This window comes from Haemorhous mexicanus, chromosome 3, assembly GCF_027477595.1.
Source record: "Haemorhous mexicanus isolate bHaeMex1 chromosome 3, bHaeMex1.pri, whole genome shotgun sequence".
In the NCBI taxonomy this organism is placed as follows: domain Eukaryota; kingdom Metazoa; phylum Chordata; class Aves; order Passeriformes; family Fringillidae; genus Haemorhous; species Haemorhous mexicanus.
The window spans coordinates 68046535-68060380 of NC_082343.1; the positions used below are offsets into that span (position 1 = coordinate 68046535).

At 40.9% G+C, this 13846-nt stretch overlaps 1 protein-coding gene across 1 annotated transcript in view; it reads right to left on the bottom strand.

Moving 5' to 3' along the window:
* Positions 1 to 2681: 2681 nt before the first annotated feature.
* Positions 2682 to 13846, bottom strand: part of SLC35F1 (solute carrier family 35 member F1) — a 227820-nt gene continuing 216655 nt past the window's right edge. Inside the window, exon 8 of the mRNA XM_059842227.1 lies at positions 2682 to 6744. Within this exon, the coding sequence (XP_059698210.1) occupies positions 6520 to 6744 (225 nt within the window). The 3' untranslated portion in view covers positions 2682 to 6519. The remainder of the gene's footprint in view (positions 6745 to 13846) is intronic.

Sequence of the window (13846 nt, forward strand, 5' to 3'; positions counted from 1 at the left end):
GTCATTGAATCACTTTGTGCTTCAGTGCTCAGTGATCAGGTAAACTCAGCACGTGTTCATTATCTTTGCTTTGGTAAGGTCTAGAATTAAAAAAGTCATTGTTTAATCATAGTAAATCCAATATTTTGTTCCTGAGAAGCAAGTACATATTGCACATGGAGAAGCTGAATTCGTACTGACAACTTTGCAGTTATGTTAAAATCTGATGAGTTCGCTGCTATCAAGATGTGGGGAATAAAATGCAGTAGTTAATATAAATAATTTATTTAGCAGTAAGGAATTAATAATGCATTATTAAGATCAGGGTCGCACAAGGAAATTGCCTGAGGACATTGTACACAATAAGGAGTCACAAAAAAAGTCAACTATAGCTCAAGGTTATAAATCAGAATCTAAGTAGAATAAAATTCATAAATCTAATAAAATCAGCTTCACCTAGTCTCAACCTACAATAATTTGTATAGCATGCAGGACTGACAATATCTGCGTTCTTAAAGAGATTCCATACATTAGACTATTAATAAAGGGCCAAATTTTGACATCATGAATACCAGAGGAACTTAGGGCATAATTTCCAATTAAAAATGGAACTTCTAGGATAAGGGGAAAAAAATACTCCCAAATAATAGCAAATGTATGGTTTTTACAGCAGATAGGACAGCACAGAGTGCTGACTCTTCACTTCAGACCTCAAGATTTGCTTTGAGCCAGTTTCTTTCCTCCACCTGGTTGCTGTATCATAGAAATGGTAGCAGGGGCTCTTCCTCACAGACGGAAATGCATCTGTGAGAGGCAGCACAGTGGTAGTGGTTCCTGCCTGCACCCAGCCAAGTGTCATCACTGGGATCACAGGGCACCTGTGGTGCTTTCTAAGCTGTGGAAGATGCTCTGAGCATCAGAGTGATGTGGCCTGAAGAAACACTGTGGGCCTTTTAGTGGAACTGAAATACCAGCAGTGCAAGTTATCTGAGGGTTACCACTGGCTTTCTGTGGCCAATCTGTAGGGGTTTGTCTCCTGGTGGTGGCTCAGAGCCAGTCTGTGACTAATCACTGCTTAGTGATCCCAGCCCTGAAGAATTAGTATCTTCCATACAGCAGGATTTTTATTAATAAATACCACAGTGCATGAGCTCACACTTCAAACAGGAGAAGGAAGATGACAAGGACAATGCTCATCTGCAATATTGTCATGATTGCTGCATTGCTGGCATTTGGTATCCACTTTGCAATTGCTGAGGGTACAGGTCAATGGCTGCACAAGCAGAGGTGTTCTCTTTCACAATGGTCTGGCTTAGTTACTCTTTATGTGACAATTACTGTGTTTATAATTGCAGAGCAAACATAACAAAACATTTCTTACTGTAAAAGCACTTCTTCCTTGTTTGTATTCCATGACATATTGCTGCTAAGCATTCAGCTTTGGGTTTGTAATGTTTTGGAGAACTAGTTCTAAATAAACAAAAACAAAGGGAGACCAGCAGCTTTAAGCTTATTGAGTGTCCTTCAGTGATAAAACCTGGTTTATTTAAAACCAGAAAGATTCATTAATGCCTATTTATGATCTATTTTTAGGGTAATTCCATGCAATTACTATTCATATGACTCAAGCACCCAGGCTGAATTTTAGCCAGGCAATAAAAGGATAATTTTCTAATGCCAGAGAGTCTCATTCAAAGATTTGGAGGAAAATGCAAATCAACTGTTAGTATGATCAAGCTGTGCACACTAACTCAGTTTCTGGAGCTCTGTATAACTTAGGAGACATTCCCAGTGGAATATCAGTCATCAACCAGCACGTGGGTGCAGCACTGCTGGCTTTGTAACACCTGGGCTCTGTGCAGTTGCAGTGCAGGGAGTGCCTGGAAAGGAGCTCACCACTCTCCATTGCCTTTTATACTCCCAGCAATGTGAGAAAATACTTATGCAAAGTTTCCCAGGGAGGCATGAGACAAAGAGGAATGGAGAGGTGCATATGCTGGCAAACACTCTTGGAAGTGAATGAATACATGTTTATAAAATGCCTTGCCCTCATATACTGAGGATCTTCCTTTCCTGTCCATGTGAACTTTCAATGAGTCAAAATCTTATTTTCTTTCTTATCCTAATTCTGCTCCTCCTGACACTCCTTTCCCCCCAGTATCTAAACTTTGTCTGCATCCTTTCTTTCCAGGACTCAGCTGGGTGTAGTGTTGCAGTGTAGGGCAGCCTGAGAGAGAGGGCTGGGAAAGGCAGCTGCAGGCACTCCATAACCTCTGCCAGAGAAGCCCTTCCATACCAGACACTTGTCAGATTAATTCTACACTGATTAATTTCCCCAGATTAATTCTAGACTAATTAAAACTTTCTGGAAGGCAGTGGAGAGAGTGGTTTTGTCTCCAACTGAGGGCGGTGACTATCAGGATACCTGGGCTAGCCCTAGGGAAATGGCAGGTTAAGACAGAGGGCATGCAGGAGTACTCTTCTCTTTCTGGATGAGTGCTCTGGGGCCAGGCAAGATACTTGAGGATGCCTGATGGCATTTATTCTTAGACACCTTGGAAAGAGTTCTGGGTTAACACCTCACAAGGGGAAGAAGCCCTGAGCACAGCGGAGAAACTATTCCCTGCAATTCAAGATTTACACTTCTGAAAAATCTTTTAAGGCTAAGATAGCAGAAAGGAAACAGTCAAGAAACCACTAACCCCGCTTTCATAAAGCATTTATTTTTTTTATTTGAAAACATTATACAGGCATTACATTGCCACAGCCAGTCCATATAGGTGCATGCAAATATCAAAATGGAGAAAGATTTATTCAGCTTCTCAATGCAGGATTTGGGGGATTTGGGGTTGGGATTTTGTTTGCCTGGTTTTGGTTTTGGTTCATACTTCCATCTGCGGTGTCAAGATTAGTGTGCTTTATTATGGCATTTAACAATAAAATCCTACCCATGGGGTAAAATTTATATTTGTAGCTAGCTCAGGAATACTAAATGGTTTTCAAAAAAAAAAAAAAAAAGAAAGGAAACGATACTACACGCTTGTCAAAATGTTAATAGCACAAGTTAGCAATCTCTACACTATACATTGAAACTTCTTCTTATGACACAGTGGTGCAAAATTTTCAATTGCTTGGTCTATCGTTGTGTGTTTCGAAATTTTATAGCTGGAACAAAGGCCAGGTCTGTCTCCCAGTGAGGGTTTTCATCTGGTATCAGAAAATTCCATCAGTCTTGATAAGGGCTGCCCAGACCAGCAGTATCAGAGAATTTCAGTTTGTTCAGGCAAGGAGCTATGCAGAGCTAGAGACGTCCTACGCACACGGAGAGTAGCTGCCGTTAGATAGCTGAGCCTTTGCTGGTGCACACTGAGGGCTCCAACTGCAGAACACAAGTAGGCAGAAGGAACAGTTTCCTCCAGTAGACCTCAGTTTTTCAGTCAACACAGTTCTTTGTAAAGCTATACTACTGTTTTCCTTCAAGGTCCATCCAGGACCAGCGCACCGGCGCTAATCCGAGCATCCACCTTGTTTATGGGGTAACACAGACAGCGAAGCAGCCCTGCTTTGCACATCAAACTCCTCCTGCACCAGAGGCACAAGGGATGGTGGCTGGCTGCAGAGAGCTCACTGAAACATCCATAACTTATTCCTGTACAACAGAGCCTTTCAGAATAGCCTGGTGGCACCTCTCAGCCACCCATGGATCGCAACCCCTCCTAAGGAAAATCTCCCAGCCCCGTGACCCAGCTGGGAGCTGCCTCCTGCCCAGCTGCTTCACAGAAGACTCTAACAAACATCTACAAGTTAGTGTCAGAAAAATGAGGAGGGGGAGGCTGAAGGACTACAACATTTGGCTTAAAAATAAATACTAATAAGGAAATTAAGCAAAACAGTTATGCAAAAGGAAGGAATTGTAAACATGAAACACACACGCACACAATCCTCAAGGTTCTCAGACCAACACGGGGACTAATGCTCAGAGAAAGGTATTTAATTGGTACAAAAGGTAGCAAAAAAGACTGAGATGACAGGTGCCCATCAGTGTGCCTCTGGGTACCTGAGGGAGCCATGATTGTAATCAGACCCCTTCTCCTGGGGAATGTACAAAATCCACCTTAAGTCGAAGCTCTCATAGTGCTTGACCCAAGGATCTTACCCTGAAGTGTCAGGTACTCTTTCTTCTGTGTTTTTTATTTTTTCATTTAGACTTTCCTTAACATCCCCAGAATACAGACTCTGTTTTTCTGCAGGAATCTAATGTGGGTTTTTTTGTTGTTTTTTTAATCCTCAATAGTTTAAGAAAAAAAAAGTTCAGAAACATGAGAGCTGAAAAGATTAAAAAAACAAAACACAGGGAAAAAAAAATCATACATTTGTTAGTTTAGTACCAAGGCATCTTAACCAAAACTTTTGGGCTAGTTTTGGGCATGATTTGGCAATACTGCAGAACTGTTCCTTAGGTGCAGCACAGCTGTGGGACAGCCTGAACACAGTGGGAAAGAAATGACCTCTTCTCCACAGTAAGAATAAGATACAGCATACTTCTGCTGTTCAAGAGCATTTTGACATTTGCCACTTCATGTCTGTTATGCATATGTAAACTTCTCTCAGTCTGCTTCAGGGAAGTTCCTTCTGTATTAAAGCAGAACAGGACTATAAAAATGAAATTCATCCTGCTTGGTTGAACTGTGTGACCTTTCCAATATCCAATGTATAGATTGACTTTTTCTTCTTTTTTATGTAGAAATAGGTAAGGTGTATTTTTCAAACATGAAGGCCTACATTTTTGCTTGAAACAGTCTTTTTCAGCAGAATAACATTCAAATCAAATTCACCTTCTATGCCCACAAGCAAAATATTTATCAACCATGCCATAAACTCCATTTTCAAATACAATGAATGTATACAGACTTTTACAGCACTGTTATGTGCTTCTTAAACTCTTTCCTTCTGAAGATCCTGAAGCGTTTTAAAATTACTTGGTCCCATAGCACCTCTGTGAGGTAGGTAAAATTTCATTATTTCCATATATACTGATTGGAAAACTCAACCACACAGAAGGTAAGTAATGCCCAAGGATTTATGTAAAGATGTGGCAGACTGATGAATAAAACCAAGATCTCTCCTAGATTCCCCACCTGTTGTTAGACACAGGAATGCCTCGTCTTCCTTAATTTTAAATTAAAAATAGATAAAGGATATTTAAATAATGATTTCCTTGTACTGGGCTCTCAGAGGAGCAAACATACAGGCAGAGATGGATTTTTCATGGTGATGACTAAGATCTTCCCCATTCTGGTAAGGTTCCTGAGGCAGAAGTACAGTTGTATACAGAAGTGTGGAGCACACCCTTACTATTTTCAAACAACCCCAGGAATGTAAGAAAACTGCTGAATTCTTCTGCTTGCTTCACAGCTAATGAAAAATAATTGGCTGCACCCTGCCAGTAAAATGCCTTTGTGCTACTGCAGCAACACCAGCAGATGGTCTAGTCTTTCTGCTCATGAATTCCTCTCTTAATCTTCCTAATTTTTACAATCTGTGGCTTTTGGTGAAAAACTGACACATTTCTAAATAGCTATTGTTAGAACAATGAACCATGGGAGACTAAGCAAACTGGAAGAGCAGAAGGCACCCTCGATGCACTGAGTATCTAAAATAACTGCCCTGATCCACATGATATATCATCTTTCCGTGGAGAGGTACAATACATAGGAAACTAGAAAATGTATTTTTCTTTCTACAGGTTAAAATTTTAAAAGTAAGAAACCTGTGTTGAGTCACGACTACAGAGAAATTGACTCCCTGTCACCTGATGCAGAACCTTGGCCACTAGGAAATCTGCCATGGATCATAGAGAGGTCAATGCTTGAGTACTCCACTTCTGCAAATATAGAAAGGCTAAAATGCTCGCCTTATACCTATTCCTAGAATAGAGACGGATATTGTAAGTTGTCCCTTCTCTGGATTCATTGATCAGATTACCTAGAAAGGGCAACCAGACAGAGAGCACAGAAGAACTCATTGTACTTCCCTCACCAAATCCAAGGTGCTAGCAAAAATGTGTCAGGGGGTTGTTACCACGACTAACCCATCTGTTTTGTGCAAACAAACAAATTTTAGAGAGAAATTAACAGTGACTGCACAAAGTGTGTTTGCTGTAAAAAGGCATTTTTTCCACAGCTGGTGCGGCTTAGGCATAACATCACTCTGTGTGTGTAAAACACCCTTCTATTAATCTCTTGTTTTTTGTAATTTCATCTCACATATTGAATATCTTTCACAGGTAGTTTGGCATTAACTGATTCCTACACAGCAGCTTGTATTGCAAACATGCTGCTCATTTCGTAAATGAGGGACTGGCATCTCCTTGCAAGGAACACCCTGGAACAATTAATTTGTGTTTGTATGAGCTTTCCTTATTTGCTACCTTGCAGCTCACCAGTGTAACTGCACCTGGTAAATACCTTTCTCTATGTACAATACAGAGATAAGGGACATACGAGCTCCACTGTCAATAGGTGATCAACAGCCCTGGGTTTAAGCAACTCTAACGTGAGGCTCCTCTTCTGTCTCCTGCCCTAGGCTGGTGTATGTCACCGAAGGCTCCATCTGGCTGCTGGCTGGCAGGTCTACAGCAGGTCCGGAGGGGTTTCGGAACTGCTTGTACACCCGAGGATCCTGGGCTACGTAGGTGGATGTGGAGGAGTAGAGCATCAGCCCAACGAGGATTGTGAAGAATGACAACAAGTAAAGTCCTGAAAACTGAGCAGAAATAACAGCAGAGTCATTAGACACAGCCCCAATTATCCTGAGTTCATGAAGGCACAGATCCTTGTTTTGGCATGCACTTCACAGAACAAACTCCCAATCATTTGGATGCTGAATTTTTATGGGAATGACTCTTTGAAAGTTAATTTACTCCCAACAATTCCCCTGTCCTCCATACACAAGAGCTAACTAGTTAACAAGAGTTAGCTAGTTAACAACTAGCTAATTTCCCCTGGGCCAGGCATGTTAAGTATTGACTGTCTGGGACTTGGGAAAGCTGCGTTGTGGTCACAGATCCGAAGCTGATTTTTTTCATGCTTTCAGACAAGCCAGCTACTTCTCTGAGTCCAAGTTTCTCCAGCTCCAGTGTGAGGTACCATCATTTACAGTTGTCAGACAGGCAGTGGACAAATCTGAAATCAGTTACAGCTAAACCACATCTCTGTGAAGTTAACATGCTGTTAGAAATATTAAAATATAATCAAATAATAATTTCAGAAAGAATTTTAAATACATATACATATATATGTATAAATAAAAGCACTTAAAAAACTACCCTGTCTGCAGTATCTCTTGATTGTGAACAGAAAGCAGGTGCCAGAAGATCTAATGTGAGTTTGGACAGGATGAACTTCAGCTGTGAAACGTGCTCTGGGTCAGCATCATGAGGTTTGAAAATACACATGGAGGGCAGTTAACTGAAAGCTCAAGTACACATATTTTGGCAGACGGCTTCACTAGATCAGAGGTCAGGCCTGAATTTTTTGACATATACAGACTTGTGTCTGAACTAAAAATACAACACAAAGAACCTTTCTGGCAACTCGTTAGCCCTTGCAGATAAAGCTAAAGGCAAAGACAGGGTTTCAAAAGCACAGACCACTGGGTACTAGCTTCACATACTGGCTTCTGGCTACAGGGGACACAAAAATGGCTTTAAGCCCATATGACTTGTCTGCTGATCCTAGACTACAAGTTATTTCTTCATGCAAGCTGTGTGTGAGAAACCATGAAGGACAAATTGCACAGCCACCTTGTTGAGGATATAAATGATTTGTATTCAGTGGAACTTCCAGAAGTGCCTGTATTCTGCAGCTGTCAGGAATCTGTACCTGAACACCATCAACTACTTGCAACCTGCTATTAGCTGCTCCATGAGGTACTTCAGGATTTTATGTAAAGGTGTCTGCAAGTCTGTTTGTTAATCCTGACTGACTCTGCTTTGATGGATGCCCCATTTGCTTCCTCTGGATCACCTTGGCACAGCACAAAATAGACAGAATGGATTATATTATCTTAGAATTTTTTGAGCAATTCTGCTTTTTATGCTTAAAGAAATTATCATTGTGGAGAAAACAAATTTTACTTAAACTAAATTTGTAATGATGTTAATTTGTTACTGTTTCATAAACCTACAAAACCTCCATCCAGCCTCCTGCCTGAGTAAGCATTTGGACTTTTTACAGAACCCTCAGTATCTCTGAAAGCTTTGGTCATATAACCCATGGTGATATGTCTGAGTCTGTGTTTCCCACATCCAGTGTGCATGTTTGACAGGGAAAATACCATAATGGGGAAGGTTTTTAAAGCATATGAGAAGGATTAGAGGGTAGGAAGAGTTTTGCTTTTCATCAGCTTTTGTATGCCACCAGGCCCTCACATGTTCCCTGGCAGCACAATTGGATGAAACCACCCAGCTGTCACAGAGCCACAGAGACACTGCTGAACTGTTGAGCCTCACCCAGCATCTTCTGAAGGATTCCTTCCATGGGACACAGCTCTGATAGGACTATTTAAGCTTAGATCTCCCTTAGGTGGCAATCAAACACAAGTCAATAATTTCAAACTTCTGGTTGATTTCTCCCCCTCCATTTTCACCACAATTTTGTTCTCAGCACTTTCTTTCCCTTCTTTCACTTTGTATTTGAACTTGAGCATCACTTGGCAGCAGTGAAGCTGACTAAGCTCAAGAAAATCTCAGGAGGCAAATGCATCTAGATTCCCATCCCTAGTTTCCCACTGTCCCTTATTCCCACCTTATGCTTGAATTTCTCACCCCAGCCAGCCAATTGGCTTGGCCCAGAGTGCCAGCCAGATCTGTGATTGCCTCTTGTCCTGCTGTGAGGAATCCGTGGGGCTTCCAGCAGCTAAATGTGCTTTGTTTCTGTTCTAGGAGCTATCCAGACAAAGTCAATTCATTTTTGCTTTGGTCCATGGCTCCAGCTCTACCATATCCCCTTTCTCCTGGCCATACCTCTCTCAGGGGCTTCCTGCCAGTGGGTTCTTTTGGCTGACAATATTCTTTCCATGGTAGTGTCCTCCCTCATGGCAGCTCTCTAGCCTGGGGGAAAGGTTTGTGCAAGCTGGGGAAATCTAAACAAAGATCTGTGAAACATTTGTCTTTGGTATCAGGGCACATCTAGTTCAAAGAGACCTGGAGTCTGACAGTCCTATGACAATTCCTTCCTTTGTACCTTCCTTAGAAACAAGGTTCAGGCTGAATTCATTTGTGCAGCAGCTCTCTGCAACACTGAAGTAGAAAGGTAGATAGTGAGGTTAATATAGGAATATGTACTGAAGCACATGGCAAATTTCTGTTTTTTTGTCAATACCCTGTCAGACTGATCCAAACCCCTTTGAAATAAATGGGTACTTCCTCCTATCAAAACAGCAGTGAATCCATCAGTGCAATGGAAAGATGCAGACCTAGTTCCCAAAACCAAAATTTGTTGTTCACTATAACATGCTACTCAGACTCCAGATGAAATCTGCAATTTATGGAAGATAAGATTTCTAGGCGCAGTCTACTACTATGTAGGTTTTGGAGGTTTTTTTAATATTCATCTGCAGACCTCATCTACTGAGATTTGCTATTAATAGGCAGGAAAAAAAAACACATTTAAAACCAGAGGAAAGAGCCATTCCTAAGAAACAAAGTGAGGGAGGATCACTTTTCATTGCCACTCTCTATGCAACTGCAGTACCAAACTGTAGGTTCTTGGGAAGCGTGTAATTCCTCTCTCTGCCTAAAAAGCTATTTGAGAATGATACTGTGCTTCTTTTTACTGACTTATCCCTTCCTACAGAAACATACTTCCTCTAAGAAAAAATATTTTTAAAAATCCAGATTTGTATGCCTCTCCAAATCCTTCCCTCCATGCTAAGCAGGATAACTGCTCAAAGAACAACATGGTGAAGAGAAACTGGTTAGCTCAAATTAGCTAATGAGTGTCACACACCCTAAACAGACTAAAAGTCAACTCATGTTTGTGTATCATTAAACAGTTTTACTGTGGATTTTGTATCTACATTTATAGGTATGTATGTATTACATATGTAAACTTGCTCATCCATGAAGCTTATTGAGAGACCAGATGACTTTGTGGTGGGGTCAATGATTTAATAGTCTTGAGTCCCTGGATTTGATTTTCAACCTGTGAATTTATTTTGTGAATCACTTTGATAATAATAATCATTATTATCAAAGAGATAATAATAACACTTGGTTACTGAATAAAGATGAGTTTATGGAATAAAAACGGGGAATAGGGATCCTCTGAGGAGAAGGCAGAGAGCTCCTTTGCAGGGAAAGTGTTTTACTTACAACATTTCAGATTTCATCACTGACATGAAAAGAATGTGCCAAAGCTTTTTTGCCAGTCAAATCAAATAGTTAAATCAGCTCTACAGACCTGATCATGTCTGCTCTGCTCTGACATCTGTGTGTCTATAAATGCTTCCCCAATCAATATAGTATTCTATATGGAGCATACAATGATATTCATAAATGTTAAAAAATTATGAAAACACAAAAAAGTATCTTCTCTAGACACCATTTAGTACCTAAAATAAAAATAGCCTACATTAAGCTAACATTACCTTTCAGCATGTAAAAGGCACATCTTTGGTGCCTGTCAATTTGGAGATAAACACAGAACACAAAACCTAGACAAATATAACAAAATAACATGCTTAACAAGATTTGGTCAGCCTGTCAAAACAAGCACAGATTCTGGTGAGTGGACATTGCTGGTATTCATCTGAGTTGCTCATTAGGAATGCAGTACTCGACTGGGTCTGCTCAGTCAGGTCCAGCAGAGGAGCTTATGGAAGCACATGGCTTGGCTGCAGGAATAGGGGCATCACTCCAGAGTGTGCACCTGCAGAACCCCACCAGGAAAACCACTGCAGCAGCAAGCTCCAGCTGATCACAGCAAATGTAAGGTGAAATTACTCCTTCTGTTATCGATGCACAAAGTCTTTGTCTCTAAAATTTAAAGAAAAGAACCCAAACATATCTGCAGTGCTACATACAAGTGCAGATGAAGTTCACAAAACAAAATTTATCTTGTATATATATATATATATAGCATTTTTGTGGCAAGTGAATCAAAATTACAAGTAAGTCAAGCATCACAAGGTTCCTAAAATAAAGAAGATGAGTATAAAGGCACCTGAAAGTTTAATATTTTTAAAAATCCAGAATAAACTATTAAACCTTCTAAAATTTACTCCCTACTGGTTTTTATCCTCTACTTTTTACTGTCTGTCCATGTGAAACTTGTCTTTCATTTATCCTGAAATCACTATGGGTAAAATGCTTCTACTATTTCCTCTTGAGACATTTATGCTTTAAAGTAATCCACTTGGAAAGGTGGGAGAAAAGGAAGCTTCTTAATGGACAAACGAGTGCATCTGATTTCATTGTCTTGAACAGTGCTTAGACAGTAACAGGAAAAGAAAAAAATGGAAAGAAAAACTATTTAGGAGGTAGCAGATTCATGCCTTGGTCTGGAGAGAATGAGCAGTTCTTCAGTAGACAGGTCATGAATGTAGAAGAGAAAGCCCAAAGAAACATGCATGGAAAAATCACATAGAAAAATCAGCATGGAAAAATCACATCTAGGAAAGGCTGTGCTGACTGACTCCTGCAGAGGGAATCTGCAGACAAGTAGTTCTGGCTGTCACAGATGTCCATGTCCATGTTACCACTGACACCACGGCAAAACAGTATCCAGAGTGACAAAATGAGACAGATGTGAGCCTGCAGAAAAGCCCAAGCAGACAAAGAAATTCAGCGATTTGCTAATTTTGGGTTTTCGCTCAGCCATCATGATAATGATCTTGAACATTATTGCAATGGTTATGAAAATGCTAATTCTGTTTTACTCAGTCCATTGAACTGGAAATAGTTGCAGGAGCAGACTATTTGAGCTGCAGCACTCCAGTGCTCCATTTGTATTTCAAAACAGCAGCCACACACTGAATCTCTTGGTAGGTAGTATGAACTCCAGCTCCTAGCCTATGGCAACTCAACTGTGCTTTTCAAGTCTTTTTGTTATTAAAGTACTAGCTGAAAATTTATAATTGTCATATTTCACATATTCACTGATAAAGTATGAAATGGAATAACTACTTTTTTCTCTACCTCATCTGGAAGTTCTCCACATTTTGGCATAAATGAATAAAGAAATCAGGTCCATTAATTCAAGTTTTAAATCTCAGAGAAAAGTGACCTCCTCAGAATTACACTGATGAAGAGGGGTAAAATTGTACATATCAGGTGGAATTAATCTAGTTCCATATTCCTGCTGGCACCATCCATACTCTCCAGTTCCACTACCTTCTTCCTTCCCATCAGTGGGTCTGTGCAGAGCAGTGAACTCTGCTTTCCAGACTGATTCAGTTTGTAGCATGCGCTGCATAGCCCATCAAAGCTGAGGCCAATAGGTGTTCCTTCACTGACTTATGGCTTTTTCCCCTGGGTAATTTCACACATGAATACCTGAGCAGGCTGAGTGAAGGGAGTTAAAACCAAATTTCTCTCATTATCTTTTATATAGCAAACAGACATTTCCACTCTGTTTGATAAATTGATCAAGAGGCTGAGCTTCTTTCCACAATTTTTTATTTTCGCCTCCAACACAGCAAATGAAGCTCACCGTGACCAAGTGCAGAAGTTGCACTGTGGGATGCAGACACTCTCCAGCCAGCAGCAGCACCAGAAGGCTGAGGGCTCTGAGAGCTAGGAATTCACACAGTGCTTTCACTTGCGTGGCTGGATGCTGCAGCCATATTTATTAATAGCAACAGGAGCCAGCATCCCAGTCATAGCTCGCAGCGCTCTTTGGCGACCGCCTTGGATCACAGCCAGGAGCATCTGAGTCTGTCTTGGATCAGCACTGTGACTTAAACTACTGCTGACTATTTTTGTCCCAGCCTATGAGGAAGATACCTCTTTGGGATTCAGAGCTTGATATACTCGTCAACAGAAACTGAAGCAACCCCCAACAGGGAAACACTGTATTTTGTAACCCTAAATGGCACCACACACCAGAAGGGTTGCTGTGAGTTTTCCAGACTGCATTGAAATGGAAAAAACAAATCCACCTGAACCTTTATGTGTCCTGCCAGATGTCTGTTTTTAAGAAATCTCCAAAGGGACCCAAACCACTGAGGTATGGTTTAGAGCGCCTCCCCTGCTCACCAACTGCAGAAGCTGGAATATCTGAGCAGAAATGTTGGTTCTCTTGCTGACAAGGACACCAAGGAGCGCTGGACAGCTTCAGTAATTTTGATAACTTCTGGACAGCAAGTCTGTCCACTACCAGCAGGATTGCATTATCTTCACACTTAAAGGACCTCCAGCTATTTCTTAAGCAAACCATGAGGATAAAGTCTTAAGTGATGGCTTAAAGTCCTATCTTGCTGTCTGAACACAGCTGGGATGAAAAGTGGAGTGTGTAGCTAGTTACTCCACATCTTTGATCATCCCTGAATGACAGAGGTTTGTCTCAACACATCACTCATGCCAGCAGAACCCAAAGCAAGAAGTTTCTGACAGTGAAAACCTGACACTGCCCTTGCTGCCATTTGGTGAAAACAAAGAAGCCAAAGGAAGATATTCCTGTCATTTCATGCATGGCAGAAAGGCCATACTTCTCAATTCCTGATGCTTGCTTGCACTCTCAATATGATCTAACTCAGATGAATGCTGTCCATTACTATGGCTTATGCTGAATTGCAAATGTTGCATAGAAGCCGTGATGATAAGGAACCAGTTGACACATTTTCTGTATTTTCCAGCTGATTCTGT